The 17,141-nt window shown below is 34.0% G+C and overlaps 1 protein-coding gene across 2 annotated transcripts in view; it reads left to right on the forward strand.

Moving 5' to 3' along the window:
* Positions 1–8,755, forward strand: part of Lemd3 (LEM domain containing 3) — a 65,571-nt gene extending 56,816 nt beyond the window's left edge. Inside the window, exons 7-13 of one of the 2 annotated variants that reach the window (XM_063255079.1) lie at positions 625–726; positions 839–941; positions 1,699–1,877; positions 4,291–4,372; positions 6,141–6,246; positions 6,333–6,411; positions 6,611–8,755. In XM_063255079.1, the coding sequence (XP_063111149.1) occupies positions 625–726; positions 839–941; positions 1,699–1,877; positions 4,291–4,372; positions 6,141–6,246; positions 6,333–6,411; positions 6,611–6,774 (815 nt within the window). In that variant the 3' untranslated portion in view covers positions 6,775–8,755. The remainder of the gene's footprint in view (positions 1–624; positions 727–838; positions 942–1,698; positions 1,878–4,290; positions 4,373–6,140; positions 6,247–6,332; positions 6,412–6,610) is intronic. The other variant, XM_063255080.1, reaches the window with a different exon arrangement.
* The last annotated feature ends 8,386 nt before the right edge of the window (positions 8,756–17,141 follow it).

The following is a 17,141-nucleotide window of genomic DNA, read 5'->3' on the forward strand; positions in this document are numbered from 1 at the left end:
ACTTGGGAAAAATTGAACAAGGAACCTTATTTTTTAAATAAAAAAATTATACATTAAACAGTAAAATTACTTGTAATCAGTATCATTTGTGAGAATGAAAATTTTACTCATTTTTAGATTTTATAAATTTTTGAAGATTATAATTTAAATGTTTATTGCTTTTTTCTTGTGTAACATTTAAAAGTATTCAATTTACACAGAAGTAAGATTGTAGTGCTTTAGTTTAATAAAATTCATTTTTTTTTTTTGATTTATGTTTTTTGGTGCCAGGGATCAAACTTAGTAGAACCTCACTTTTGTCAGGCAGATTCTTATGCTGCTGAGCTATATCCCCAATCCCATCAAATTCACTTTTCTAGTAGTTTAATACTATGCAGAAAAAACTCTGAAATAGATTTTAAGTGTTCAGTTGCCTATGTAAGGAAGGATTTTTTTCCTAGAGAGAAGTGAAAGTCTGGAAGATACTGAATAATACATTTTTATGTAATTTTATTATGTAGTTAATTCAACCCTATGTCTTGTCCATTATTCCATCAGGGCAATTAAGATAGTCATTATAAAAACTGCAATGTTATTGAATGCCACTGACCCAGTTTTTTAAAATACAGTGATATAAATTTGCAGGTGTAGTGATGGTTTGTGTTGTTCTGCGTTACATGAAATATCGTTGGACAAAAGAAGAGGAGGAAACAAGGCAGATGTATGATATGGTAGTAAAGATTATAGGTATGGTATTTATAAAACATCTATACCATTTTTAGAACAGTCATTATATTGTGAACATCAACATGGTGTGAAGTAATTGATTAATTAGTGAAATTGTTTGATTTATTTTCAGATGTTTTACGAAGTCATAATGAAACCTGCCAGGAAAATAAAGATTTACAACCTTATATGCCTATTCCACATGTACGAGACTCCTTAATACAGCCTCATGACAGGTGTGTTCAAACATTGTGAATTGAAGTAAATTTGAAGGTTGTCTTCTGTAATGTTGAAAATTATATTGAACCAGCACGGCGGTGCATGCCTAAAATCCCAGCACTTGGGAGGTTGAGGCAGGAAAATGAACATGAGTTCTGGCCGCCTGAACTGCAGAGTGAGACCCTATCACAAAACAAAACAAGAAAATTACATTGAAAGGGATGACTACAGACTTTTGACATTTTCATTTCTTTCTAAATTTTCTTCAAGTTCCCCCTGATTTTGAATGGCATAATAGACAACTGAGTTTCTAAATCACTCTCATTCTTACACTCCTTGAATTTTTATTGTCAATCTTAATTTTATTTCCTTTAATTTCACCTTGATAAAGCAACAGTAGCCAGTGCTGTTTTACTAAGGTTTTTAAATACTTACGTTATTAATGAAGCTTTTAAAATAAAAACTAAAAAAAAAAACTTTTAAATTGAATGATGCCATATCCCAAAGCAGGATTCTTAACTCTAGCGACACATCACGTTCACCAGTGGAACTCATAGATTTAGAAAACTAAAGCAACATGCTCATACTTCACCTCTGGTAATTCAAATTTAGTAAATCTTGAGGTGAGATGCAGGTATCTAAATGTTTTAATAAACTCCAGGAGTAGTAATAAGAACAGCCGGAATTAATTTTAGCAGTTATATCACTTACTGTCATTTCAAGAAAATAAGAAGTCAAGATGTCAGTAAAATTGTCATTTTGTTTACATTACAGGAAAAAAATGAAGAAAGTCTGGGATAGAGCTGTTGATTTCCTTGCTGCCAATGAGTCTAGAGTTCGCACAGAAACACGAAGAATAGGTGGTGCAGATTTTCTAGTTTGGAGGTGGATCCAGCCCTCAGCGTCCTGTGATAAAATATTAGTAATACCTTCTAAAGTATGGCAAGGCCAAGGTATGTGTATTTAAGGCCTCCCCCGACCAGTCAGAACAACAGTACATGATCGAGTGAAACAGTACATTCAAAAGTGTGTGAAGGCAAAGTTCTCCTTACACTTACAATCCTCTAGAAGTCAGTGTTAGCTTCTTTTGTATCCTTTTATACTTTTTCCTTGCTAATGCAAACATGAATGGTTTGTCTTTACTATAATAAAGACAGATATTACTTTGATCTTGTCCATTTCATTTAACAAAGCAACTTAGCTTAGAGCTAATGTATTTTTTTGTATAATTTTCCCATGCAAATAAGGCAGTAGTTTTTATATGTATATGTAACATTTATACACATATATGTGTGGAAACATAACTTTTTAAACCTCTAGGTTTTGCTTGACTCCTTTTCTTAGTAAGATGCTTTTTCTTGCATACCTTCCTGCAAAATATCTCTTGTGTGTATCTTTCCATAGCTTTCTTAATATTTGCATAGTTTCATAAACAGATACTTATAATTGGGTTTTTAAAGATTAACTACCTGTGTATCCAAACTGCTACTACTACACAGGAAAGCAGAAAATAGTATATAAAACAATTATGAGTAGTCCGATTATTTATTTTCTACAAAAACATTTTTTATGTGTTTGCTAAACATAGTCATAGTAAAAGGAAATAGACTGTTTTGAAATTGCAATTTAAAAAATCCATTCCCTTTTGTCTCCAATTTCATGTTTTAAAAGCTTGAATAATAAGCTTCTATATTTATCATGGCATTAAAATTATGTTTTGGTGTTGCCAAAAATTATACTGACAAACTTATTTCCTTGAAAATATGCATGCCAAAGTAGCCTGTGAAATTGAAAACAGGTAATGCCTTAACTTACTTTGCCTCTTACCAGTGTTTGACAGTTGATCTCCTCTTGTCTTTCTACTTTAGGGATACCACATTTTTCCTCTTACTTTTGATCTTTTCGATGTTTTCTTTTAGCTTTTCCTTTTTTCTTTGACCTCTAGATCTTGGAGTTTCTTAAGGTTATCTCATCCTACTTTCTCTTAAGTCATTTCAGGCTGTGACTTACCTTTCAGTAAGTCTCATGTTAATGGTTTTCAGATTTTTGTACTTCATCATGTACTCAGATTTTTTTTCTATAGTAGTGGCACCACAAATTCAACAACTCAATGTCATCCCTTTCCAAAGTGAGCTGTAATTCCTAATCTAGCTAATAGTACTATTCTTTAGTTAATAGTACCATCTGTTTCATGATAAACCTTGGAGTCATCTTTACTCTCTCCCTTATTCATCTTTGTCCAATTTTTCAGTAGGTCTTGTCAGATTTGCTCCCTAATATGTCCTGATTCCATCCACTTTACATGTGTACTTTCAGCATGCCTTGTCTACATTTGTATTTTCTCCGTCTTCGATAACTAGAATAACTTACGTAACTGGTTTTCTTCAGTTAATTTTCTATCTCTCTAGTTGGTTCTCTGCATAACAGTCTTTTTTAAAATTATAATTTTTTTTTTTTTTTGGTCTTTTTCGTTTTTATCGGTACCAGGGATTGAACTCACGACTGCCTGCTTGCAAAGCAGGCGCTTATGCCGCTGAGCTAAATCCCCAGCCCCCTTAAAATTATAATTTTAAAAGGCGAGTCTTGTCATAGTTCTCTACTTAAAACACTTAAGTAGCTATTTCTTTTACAATTATGTGAATTGCTTTAATGTAGCTTGTGAAGTACTGAATAATCTGACATTTCTCTTTCCATCTCTTTTTTATCTTTTTATTCTTCCTACTTGATCCACATTGGTTAACTTTTAGATACCTGAATATACCAAGGTCCTTCTTGTCATAGGGGCTATAGATATACACAAGTATCATCACTGCTTGAAATGTCCTTTACAGTTTTTCATACTAATTCATACTTATTTTTCATTTCTCAGCATAAATTTTTCTTGGGCAAATCTTACATGATACTATCAGAAATTACTTTTACAGCTTTTTGCACTATTCTTTTTTTAGGATTTTAATACAGTTGTAGTGTCTTGGGCAATAGCACTTAATCACCTGCTTGTCTGACTAAGTTGTAAGCTGTATGATAGAAATGACTTAATTAACCTTAACATCTAACACAGGGGTCTGGCTCATAGTAAATGTATGTAGTGTTGCTGGGTGTGGTGGCATATGCCTGTAATTCTGGCATTCTGGGAGGTAGGAGGATCAAATATTCAGGCCCAGCCTGGGCAACTTAGTGAAACTCTGTCTCAAATACATTTTTTAAATGGAGAGAAGGGCCTGAGATACAGCTCTGTTCAAGACCCAGTGTTTTGTCCCTAATCTCAAAAAAGAAAGTGTGTAATAAATATATTTTGAATGAACTGAGTGACTGTCTTTCATCAAAATGGAACAGTTGCAAATAGTAAATCTTATTTTTTTATAGCATTTCATTTAGATAGAAGAAATTCACCACCAAACAGTTTGACACCATGTTTAAAGATACGTAATATGTTTGATCCAGTTATGTAAGTATTATAATTAGACATAAAATAATTTTTATTTGGGCTGTTGGGCTAAAATGCATATATTCTTATAATGCTGTGGCTGTAATTGTAATTGTGTTCCTTTTGAATTTTTTTTGTTTAATTCCAAGCAAAAGTTTGTCCAGAAGACACATATGCAAAAAGATTTATAAAACTTTTATAAATCTTCATATTTACTATGAATCCTTATAACAGATAAAGCCTTAAAGTAGATTAATGACATGCAGTAACAAGCAATACATTAGTAAATGTATAATTCATTTTAAACATGATTCATTGTTTTTGTCTCAGTATACAATAGAAGTAAAAATATGTTCCTAAAACTAGAAATTCCATTTGACCTAGCTATTTCCCTTTTGGGTATCTTAGGTATCATAATACAATGATGAATCAAGTCTTGGAAGCAACCTATATGTCCATGAACAGATAAATGGATAAGAAAAGGTGCTATTTATACACGGTAGAGTAACTAGTCCATCATAAAGAAAGATAAACTTGAGCCATTTGTAGGTAAATGGATGTACCTAGAGATTGTAATGTTAAGTGAATGGATACACAAGCTTAAATATCATGCAGTTTCTCTTATGTGAAACATCCAATTTATAAGAGCAAGATAAAAAATAATAGGAAGCAAGAAAATAGATCTTCCTTAAATGTGACGGGGATCTAGAGATAAAGGAATAGGGTAGAAGGGAAGGAAAAAGGGATGAAAAAAGGAATTAAGATGTGTTGTGTACATGAACAAACTCTACACAAGAGGCATAATCATTATGTACTACAGACATGTACTAATAAAAAATAAATACATATATACAACCAGCCATGGCTTCTTAAAAAAAATGCCAGTTTCTAATTAGAAGATGTCCTACAAAGATGTAATCACCCTCCTCTCTATTGGTCCTAACATTGCTTGTTAATGTAATATGTGATAGATATTTCTGCCTTTCAAAATTATTGCAGCTAGAGAATGGTGCAGTCAAGAGCAACAACCTTAGAATCTGTATTTCACATCAGATCGTAAAATAGTTTTGGGAATTAGCTGTCTCCTTATATAACAGCTGAAGCCCTTAAAAAAAAAAAAAAAAAAAAACACCAGTAGAAATTTCATGCACATGAAACAGGCTTAGATCTCATCTAATAATTTGTTTCAGAAATTACTATGAGATGACAGCTGACCAAAAAAAAATGGGAAATGTAGGAAAGCGTATACCTACATATACCTTGTTTTGGAGAGATAATACAAACAACCAGCAGTGTCATGATCACTCCATAGAGAATTACCTCATTCCTTGGTAATTAGGAAAACATACTCTATAGTAATTTATTACCTAACATGAAAATTTAGGATTTAAAGTCAGGTCACTTTTCCTTCTGCCTTATGTGTTTCACAAGTAAGAAAAATGTGCATTACAGTAGGATAAAATCTGAAAGCTCTTATTGTGACTGTGCAAAATGTTTGTCCTATGTCACTCATTCTCACCATTTTGGAATAGTGAAGCTCAGCTTATAGTATTTATTAAGAATGTTCTTAAGATTAAAAATTTGGAAATGTTATTAAAAATAAAATAATATTCAACTTTTGAAACCATAATGAGTTAACACTAGTCTACAAAAAAGAGAAATAACTGACAAGTTCATAGGATTGTAAACATCGTAATGATTTGATCCGTTTGTTCTGCAGTGATGTGAGACAATGAAGACTTAACTGAATTGACATATAATTGCTGTTTTTATTTGTATTAATTTTTAGGGAAATAGGGGATCAGTGGCATTTGGCAATTCAAGAAGCAATTTTAGAAAAATGCAATGATAATGATGGCATTGTTCACATTGCAGTAGACAAAAATTCACGTGAGGTAAATTAATTTCTAGTACTGAATTCTGTGTTTTGAATTTATTACTATTAAACTAAAGCTATTCCTTTCATTTTTTTGTGTTACAGGGTTGTGTGTATGTTAAATGTCTGTCTCCAGAATATGCGGGAAAGGCTTTTAAGGCTTTACATGGCTCTTGGTTTGATGGTAAGCTATTTGAGTAATACAGATGTCTTGAAAAGATAATTATAGTTTAGTATAGGTTTTAAATTGAAGAATTTGAAGTGTTTTTCAAATAATCTTGGATGATTTTTTTTGTTTTGCAGTTATACTTATCACAGTTAATTTTCTACAAGTTGATTAAACTTTTTACGGATTTAAAAATATTATTTTTATCTTACAACAGGAAAACTGGTTACAGTAAAATATTTACGACTAGATAGATACCATCATCGCTTTCCCCAAGCTCTTACTTGCAACACTCCCTTGAAGCCATCAAACAAACATATGAACTCTATGTCTCATCTTCGCCTTCGGACTGGCTTAACCAATTCTCAAGGAAGTTCCTGAAAAGACATTCTTCACTCCTAGGATTGTTATTTACAATAGGAAAATTCCTGTTTGGCTACTTGTCTTCCTTTCTAAATGTTTTTGTATGTAATATTTTTATTGCTAAGTACAGCTCTGAGAGTTCCAGAAATCTTAAGGTTCCAAAGGGATTTAACAATAAGGCAGCAATACTAAGTAGTTTGAATAATTACTTCATTCAGTTTTTGGAGCTCAATTAAAAAAGTGCATTTAAAGTTTTGCATGAGGAACACTGACTTTATACACATTTTCAGATATTGTGGTTATATTTTTGCACGAAGAAGTGCTTGGATAACCACACAAAAGCATGGTGAAGAGACTTCTTGTATTTCCATAATTTCTTGTGAGTTAATGTGAATTTTTATATACAGTCACCTGCATAGGTCCTTACAGGCTAATGTGGTAAAACTGTTAATTGCCAATTTAACCTTAGGTTTCTGTTGCTTATAAGAGATTCATTTGCTACAGCTGGAATATGGGAAAATTTATTTGATTTTAATGGTCGCATATATATGTAAGTGGATGTACATGTACTTAAACTGGCTTTTGTATATATGTATAAATGCTGGTTGTGGTGAAAGTAGTCTTGTTATGTGAGGATGTCTGCATAAGCAGTAAAATAAGCTTTCTATTTTATTCATAATTTGTATATATATGTATATGTGTATATATATGAATATGTGTATATTATGTGTATACACATAAATATACACATATACATATAACTATACTATTATATAGATTAAACAATTGAACACCTGGAAGTATTAGATAAAACTTAAAATATCTTTTATAGATTTTTTATATTAAAACACCTTACTGATTTTGTGTGAAGTTCTGACACCAGTTGTAGATTCAAATTTATGTGAGCAATAAAGAAACAATCGGCAGATATTGGAAAATATTTTGTGAAAGGCTGTATTTATTAATATTAGGGCTATGATATAGTGCTATTGGGATTAAGTCATTTGCCCATTCTATTTATGATTTAATGATATATTAGCACCCTGTTACATGTCAATTTTAAAGCAGGGCACATTGTTGCAGCAAAGTATGTTAGACAAATTATACTTGTAATTTTGGGTCATGAACGTTCAATACGGTAAATGCACAAATGACCATTGGTTTGTGCTTCACTATTGAGTTTTTTTCAATAAAGTTATTTTATTACTCTTTGATTTCAGATTAAAATAGTTACTGAGCAGGGTTTACTTGTTATTTTAAACAACTGGGTTTTTAAAGAAATAACCAGTCAGTATATCATTGTCAGTTCAAATGAATATGTGAAACAGCTGGAATTGTACCAATTTTGATTTTGTTTAAACTTTAGTTGCCTTTTTGTTTTATTGTATATGTTGGGTTTGCAGCATGAACTTGCACAGATACTGCACGTTTTCTGGTTAATTAAACATGATGCACACTATTCTCTAACAGAAAACCCTATTGTGCCTTACCTATGTGCTTTTGTGGGCACCATGTTTATGAAGAATAAAAAATGATTTGTTATCTGAAGAAAATAAATTTTAAATTCTCAGTTTATGTCTCATGCTAAAGTGTGAAAATATAAATATATATAATATATAGAGTAACCAATCTTTCTGTATTTTATGTGCATCATAGTGATTTATCTGAGCATAGTGATCCCACCTTGTAACCTATTGCAAGATTGAATGTAAAAAATAGTTGTGACATTTTAACAGGTCGCCTTTTGATGCAGATGCATCTTCTTCTTGCTTCTGAAACATATTTCGTGTAAACATTGTACATTTATTATTGTAAAATATAGTATGATGCAGCTTATTTTACCTGAAATTGTTAAGCCGACCAAGATTCCTCCCTGCAAGATGGAAGGGAATGTGTATAATAATTAGATATCTGAGAAGTTCTGAAGTTTGATGTAATCTGTTACTTGTCCTGTTTAAAAAAAAAACATTCTAATTAAAAATTTATTAGGTTTTTTAAATGTGTCTTTGCCTCTAAAATTTTTGGATACTGATGTGTGTGTATGTGTGAATGTCCTGTCTGCCTTGCTGGCTGACCTGCTGCCTGCCTGCCTGTTTTCCTTCTTGCTTGCTTTCCAGCTGGCTTGCTGGCTCCTGCCTTTGCATCCCATCTCCCCCTTTCTCCTTCTCCTTCTCCTGCCCCTTTCCCATCTCCTTCGACTTCTGTGTGAAAGTAGGTACCTTTATTTTAGATCAGTTTCATTTGGAGATTTACAAGTGCATGTGTGTGCTTAAAAAGATGACCTAAAGTTAGATTTAAAACACCTAAAGAATGTTTTAATTCCATTTTCAGCTATTTGGATCAAAGAGGGGCAAGAATATAAATCAGCTGCAGCTCCATTACTAAGCACTATTGAGCTCAACTAACACACTTAAAAAACTTTAAACATTCTGACTCAAACTCTGTCTCATAAAACAGTAAAAACAGTTCTTAAGTTAGCTACTTGAAAAACATTAGTTTTGATTTTTGGTATTTTAATCAAGTAAAAAGGCATGATTCATTATTCATGTAGACTTAGTTGTTAACAAATATTGGCAAATGTTAGTATGTATGGGTATGCAAAGATGAAAAACATGTATCTTAGAACACAGGGCAATAAAATAGGAATTGTGGAAGTAGAGAATATCTAATATGTAATAGAGAATATGTCAGGACAAGCTAACAGCTAAACCATATTTTAATTCATTTTTACATCTATTAAGCAACTCAATTAGTATATAATTGATAAAAGTCTCGAATTCTTAACTTTAGTTCTTGTAACAAGATGATAAAGGTAAATGTGTGAATGCTGTCTCATTATAAAACCTATATTCTTGATGGAATGTAGATTCCTGACTAGCTTGTGACTATTGAAATCTGTTATTGTAGTCTTGTATTTTTCTTTTCATTGTACTCACAATTTGAATGATAAGATTTCTAAGTGAGCAGTGTTTGGATGTGTGATGTGTTCAGACCATCGCTTTTGGTAAGATCAGCCTGGCAGTTCTCATTCCCTGCTCTTTGTGATACCAACATATTGTAGATCAACTATGGCTTCTTCTCCCTTTTTCTAGACCTATCATAGCAAGTGATTTTCAGATGGCTTATCAGAAGATCTAATTCAAATCTGGCTATCTTTTGAGAAGAATGCTCAAGAACAGGTACATAAGAACTGAAATAAGCTTGACGGGGAGAACATGGCGGATAGATAATAGCTTAGAATCCAGTAATGTAGTGTAGTGTGGAGAGTTCTAAGCAGGGGGTGATATTCCCTGGAACCCAGGAACAAACTAAGCTGAGAGAAACCAACTGGAAATGCAATCCTGGTGCTATGACTGGAACAGATAAAATCTCAGTGCTGAAGCTGGAACCCGCGCCTCGGGAAACCGCGATTTGAATTTCTTGCCGCCGGTGCTGCATCTCAATCACCACAGCAGGGATAGAGACACGAAAGCTCTGAGATTGTGAATCGGCAAACTGAGTTGAGAGCAGAACTGGCTGGGAGCCCTGCATCGACCTGTGGTAAGTGAGAGGAACGGGGACCCCTCCATAGATGAGGCTCCGACAGAGGACATTCTGGGACTGGGCAGACTAGCTGGAGGATTGGTGGGGAGCACTTGATCTGGGTGATGCCGTGGACTAGGACCCAGTAGGCTAGCCCAAACCAGATCCCTGCACCTGGTGGTGCACCCCAGCAGTGAAGCTTTCAGTAGGTTGACCTGGAGGGGCAGGCCCAGCAGAGGCTGCCCAGGTCTGTGTCTCCCTAGTACACTGCAGTGGGTGGGAACACCTAGCTGGTGCAATTCAAACAAACTGTAACCCACAAAGAAAGAAACTGGGCCTCCAATATATGCCTGTATGGAAGGAACAAAAAATATGAGAAGAGGCAACAAGAAAGGGTCTTCAGTTCCCAATCCTGAGAACACTGATCCAGGAAAGGTAAATGTAAAGGAGAATGAGGACAGAAAACATGCAATATCAGACACAGCACCAACAGACATAAAGCGATATCTCCGGAGCCTCATAGATGAGTTCAAAAGTGAAGTATTTAACAAAGTAAAGCAAGATAGGATAGTTAGAGAAATGCTAAGCACCACCCAAGAAAAAACATGGTGGAATGGAAGAACAGAAAAAAAGGGGAGAATTGTTTGATGGAGAAAATAGAGAAAACATAGAATACATGAGCAGGTTCAAAGAGATTCCCAGGAAACTAAAAACTCTATTGAAAGCTGGCATATCAGCTTGAAAGAAACTAAGGATAGATTATCTGAACTGGAGGACAGATTTGTAGTGTGGGAGCATGAAATGAAAAACTTCTTAAAAATAAAAAGGAAACAAACAGCAATAATACAAAGGCTAGAAGATAATAAGAGGATCTATAACTTAAGAATTAAGAATGTAAAGGAAGAAGTAGGGACACAAATAGATGAGCTACAAAGGCTATTCACAGAAATAATCCAGGAGAATTTCCCTAATTTAGCAAAAGGTAAAGATACTCAGATGTATGAGGCATACAGGACCCCAGCCACCTACAACCCAAGCAGAACTACAGCCAGGCATATAATAAAATTCCAACAATCCAATATTAGAATAGAATATTAAAAGCCGTCAGAGAAAAGAAACAGATCACTTACAAGGGAACACCCATCAGAATTACAGCAGACTTCTCAGCACAAACCGTCAAATCACAAAGAGCCCTGTGGGGCAAAATAATTCAAGCTTTGAAAGATAACCTCCAGCCAAGATTGATATATCCTGCACAACACTCCCTAGAAATTAATGGAGAAACAAGGTGTTTCCAGGATAAAGAGGAACTTAGGGAATTTGCAACCACCAACTCAACTCTACAGAGAATACTATAGGACATTCTAAAAGAGAAAAACAAGATTCCAAAAACAGTAACAGGCCACAATGAATGGAGCAGAAAGCTAAATGAAGAAGACAAACTGACAACTAATGACAGAAAAAGAGCTCAACAGAAATGAGGTAGAGAAAGTTGGATATAATTTCTAATATAGATGGCCTAGATACCCTAACTTCAGGGAAAAAATAGAGAATAGCAGGCAGAGTGGATCAAGAGATTGGGTCCACCGAGAGGCTCTTTATAGGAAATATAATTAGCCTGAAGAAGGTTATATGGGCCAAAATCAAGCATGAGAAAATGGAACTCAATATGATAGGGAACCAGAGAGTAATAGCGGTAACTAGACCAGTATATACGGATAGGTTGAACAGACAGGCTTTAAGAAATGAGGAAATATAACTAGAAATCCAGCCCAGGAGTGAGAAAGTTCAGAAACACTTAAGTAAATAGCAGGTTGCCCACACACACCAATACAAAACCGTGAGTGTTGGGGAAACCCAAAAATACACAGTTCATTCTGGGGGAGTTAAAGGGAGGAATAGTCCTTAAAAAAAAAAAAAAAAACAGCAGAAGCTATAGCTAATAGTGTATCAGGAATTAAAACCCCTATTACTCCTACCACTCTGCTTGGTTGGAACTCGTTCTGTCCTAGTTTGTATACAAGCATTGGATCTGAAGGGCACAGACAGCTGTCCATAGCCTAGGGGACATCTTTAATTCCCTATTAACTCAATCAGCATCCATGTATGATTTATACTGTTATATCATGACTGATCTTAGTTAAATCTGACTTGTTTGATTGCTGCTTATTATTGACAGATTTTATTCAAAACCTGTAAGTTTGATGGCAACAAATTGAGTACAGACAACTCTACTGAAAATGGCAATGATTCACTATGATCTCCATTCTGATTTGATTACTACCTGTTTTTGTAGCTCAGCACTATCTATGAAGTTGTATTTCTGTTAATCCTGTTATGTACTGATATGCTCAATTATACTTTATCTGATGATATAGCAAATTCTTTAGATAACAAGAAACAGCACAGTGACCAGGATAGAACTCTTTATACAGCGGATTTATGTCTTTTTAGTTGTATATGTCAAAAAAGTTTAGTTCTGTCCTGCTTTGTTATGTTTTTCCCTCTAACATAGAAAGGATAGAAATACATGTTAAGACTCAAGCTTACGTAAAACCTATAAACAGTTTATGAACACTGATCTGATGACACATGATGAAATGAACAAAAACTTTGAAAGAAAGAAAGTGGCACTGCAGTACCCAATCCTGACCCCGGAGTGTTGTGATGTGAAATCCAGCAATATTATTAATCTTTGTTCAGAAGGATTTTAATCTAATATGCTCTGTTAGTTCTCAACATAAATGAAGATATGGATAAACGCGTACATCTAAGTGTACAGGATTGATAGCCATAATACTTAGTTTTTGTTGGATAGTTGAACAGAACTGTTTGCAGTCTCCCTGGTTGAAATTCCATTTATACGTCCCACTTGTGTACCTTGAACAACTATTTATAGGGGGACAATATGTATACATCAGCTAGTAATTTATTACTATTTTCTTTGAAAGTATGTACTATTTTTGCCCGTTTTCTATCTTGTTTTGTCTTTCTTTAAATAAAAAAAAAGAACTGAGAATAAGTAGAAACCAGAAGTTATTTAAAAGAACTGAATGCCCAAGGTTGCCGATTCTTTTGCCCTTTAAGCCCCATTGAGAGAATTTTATCGCTCAAAAGATTTCTGTGCCTGAGAACTTCTACTAAGGATAGAAGAATAAACTTATTTTGCTGACTCCTGGATTTTAAAACCACATGAATATGTATTTAAGACTAACTTTTTCTTCCCTGAGTAGATATTAGAGATCTGCACACAGTCCTGATGTTGGAAATAGGGCAATCTAGGCATAAAGAGCACAGAATATAAGCTGGTTAGAAACAACCCACTGCATGTATAAACTATCAGTAATTTCTTAAGGCTGAATCACTAAGTTCAAGGCAGTCACTAGAAGGAGGAAAGACAGGCAGTGGTCACAGCATGAAGTCTTGTTAGTTTACATTATGAAGTTTGGATGTTGGTGTTAAAAGAGTGTAGGTAAGAAACTAAGGATTTGTCAGAGTGAAGAAAAAATGGATTTGAAGAATAAAAGATAAAGTAAGAAAGACATTAATTTGGTATTGAGGAATTTTCTAATGTAGGAAATATGAATTGCCTAATATTTGATAATAGATATGGAACATATTGAATAAGAAAAATGACAGTTTTGGGTGTTTTGAATTTGAGATACCTACAAACATTAAAGTTACAGTTTTCTTGATCTTCCCCACAATATTTTTACAAACCAGGATATTTTCTAATCAATAGAAATTACAGATAAGGGCAAAAAATATGTAAATTAAGTTTTGGTTTTTTGAAATGGATTCCCAAAGATAGTCTGCTTGTTCTTCCTCCCAGCAAAGTACAATAATAGATTGAATTATAAATATTTGATCCATATTTAGATTTTATGAAATCTATGGTTGAAACCATGTCTAGCATACTTGAAGTAATTTTTAAGTTAATTCAAATTCAATGAAATTGAGGCTTTAGTTCAGAAACACTAGCCAAGGTTTGGTTTACTCAGTAGCCTCCATCTTTGCATGCATGACCCATTCCTTTTTATCCAGGTTTCAGCTCACATCTACTCATATTGCATTTTCCTGACCTTTCTTTTACTCTTTCATGAATTTTAATATACTTTCTGAGAATCTGATTCATCTTTATGTACTACTTTAGCACAATCATAGCTCGATATGTTGCATTTCATTAATTTCTAATTTTCTTTATATAATTTCTTCTTTGTTCCATGAATTATTAGTGTTTTAGTTTGCAGAACTTGGATATTTTCCAAGTATGCTTTTGCTCTTCCGATTTTATGCCATTAGAATCCATTGCTTGATTCTACTCTTTTTAAATTTTTTATTTTCTGCTTGGTAAAATTGTATGTGTACTTGAAAGAAGAGTTTTCTGCTGTTAATGGCTAGATTGTTTTGTGAATGTAAATTAGGTAGTTGATTGATACCACTGTTAAACCAGTTTTCTATGTACTTATTAATTTTTGAGAGAAGATATTGAAGTCTCAACTATAATTGGAGATTTGTCTGTTTATTCTTGCATTCAAGTTTATAGTATGTTTTTCTAGGAGTATTTAGGGTTTTTTTTTTTTTTTTTGTATTTTTACCAGTACCAGGGATCAAACTTATGACTGCCTGCTTGCAAGGCAGGCGCTTATGCCGCTGAGCTAAATCCCCAGCCCCGAGTATTTAGGTTTTTAAAATCAACTCAAATTTCTCAATCTTTGGCTTTTTATTGAGTCATATACATCATTCATTTTTAATATGATTATTAATTTGATTAGAATTGTCTAATATCTTTGCTATTTATTGCATTTTTCCTTTGTTTCATTTTTTTCAACTTTTTTTTGTGGAGTATTTCCATCTTATTTTATGGCTCCTTCTTAGTTTTGGTGGTGTAATTGGAGTTTCTAATACACATCTTGAGCTTATCATAGTCTACATACCCTTTTTCATGTATAGAATAAGGATCTATACTAATACTAATCCATACAATACTAATATTTTGTCCTCATTTTTTGTTAAATTTACTGTTATTTTTAAACCCTATTTAAAATTTTAAAAATTTTATTAGTACATGCTTGCAGTACACACTGATTCCATTCATTGTGGGGAATTGGTACATATACACATCTCGGTTCTTTTTTTACCCTTCTCCTTCACCCATGCTTGTTTATCATATAATCCCTTATAAAGTCAATTATATATACACAGTCAGAAAGCATAAAACACATAAGACAGTTATACTAAATCATGGTACACTTTTAGATACATTGTGCTGGATTACAATAGCTTTTTCCTTATTTCCTGTTGTCTTTTATTTTGCACTTATATACTGAATTTCTCATACAGGGGAGAACCCATAAAATTTTTAAGCTTGTGTATCCGATTTACTTAACATTATGGTATTACAGTGCATGGATTCGCCTATGAATAATGTTATAGTCAGGGGTTGCGCAGAGAACAATTAGAATCAAGACATGGGGTTTATAATATTTTATGAGGTTACCTGGAGTTAACACAAGAAAATGCAGGAAATCTATCCATAACACTAAAGACACAGAATATTTAGCCAAGGGCCTGACTCTCACAGCAGTGACCCAGAGCTCATGACAGTGCCTCCCACAAGCCCAACTGGAGATCTAGAGCCAACAAGGACTCACACCAGTCTCTTTTACAGATCCCTGTTGAGAAGGCCCAAAGGTCAGTGGTGGAAGCTAGGAAGTCTATGCCAGTGGGATGAAGGAGCTCTGCTTCTAGGTTGAGGGTTCTATGCTTGAGCCGAGAAGTCACACAACAAAGACCAGGGCTGTTCTGAAAAACACCAGTCGGATCAGTGGATACGGAGGCCCCCTCCGACAACAAGCACAGTCGAGTACATACCAGGAAGCCCGTGTGACGAGTTTATCCTGGAGACCAAGCAGCACATGTCTTCCTCTCCAGAGCCAGGAAGCAATGCTCAATGTGAGGACCAGAGCTTCTACAGAACCAATGGCTCAAACAGCAACACATAGGAGAACCCACAATGCCTCAACACCTCAACATGCCCCAATGCCCTTACGATGTTCATAATGCTGGGGTTAATTTGTTTCAGTTTTAGTATGTGGATAGCCGATTTTTAGAAGCTATTTTTCCTCTAGCAAAAGGGTTTGGCCCCTTTGTCAAAGTAATGTAATTGAATATGCCTGGTATTTTTGCATTCTCTATAGTACTGCACTAATTTACAATTCTGGTTTTTTAGCCAATCCCATGCTGTTGTTATTATTGTACCTTTCTAATATTACTTGAAATCCTGGATTGTGATGCACCCTGTCTTACTCAGGTTGCCCAGAACTACTTTGCTCTGCTAAGTCTGTTCTGGTTCAGTATAAATTTTAGAATTGCTTTCTCTGGTTCTCTGAGAAAGCTACTGATATTTCGATTGGGATTCTGTTAAATTTGGATTCCAGAAATGGGATATCCTTCCATTTTCTAATATCCTCTTTGATCTTTTTCAAAGTATTATAATTTTCATCAAGGAGATCTTTCGCTTCCTTAATTAGGATAATTTCTAAGTATGCATTTTTCTTGATTCCACTGTGAAAGATATTGTTTCCCTAATTTGTCAATGAATTTGTTACAAGTGTACAGAAGCTGTTGAGTTTTGATGTTGACTGTATCCTGCTGCACTACTGAATTAAGTCTCAGAATCTTTAGATAAATTTTTGGAGTCTTCTATGTAGAGGATCATGTCATCTTCAAATAATGATAATTTAACTTGTTCCTTTACTATCCATATCCCTTTTCTTTCATTCTCTTGTTTAATTGCTCTGGCTAATGTTTCAAGAATTGATGATAGTGGACATTCCCCAAGCCTCCAAACTGGTGAAAGA

The sequence above is a fragment of the Cavia porcellus genome, unplaced genomic scaffold (genome assembly GCF_034190915.1).
Source record: "Cavia porcellus strain 051 isolate PalLab524CR breed Dunkin Hartley unplaced genomic scaffold, mCavPor4.1 scaffold_8, whole genome shotgun sequence".
NCBI classification, from domain to species: Eukaryota; Metazoa; Chordata; class Mammalia; order Rodentia; family Caviidae; genus Cavia; species Cavia porcellus.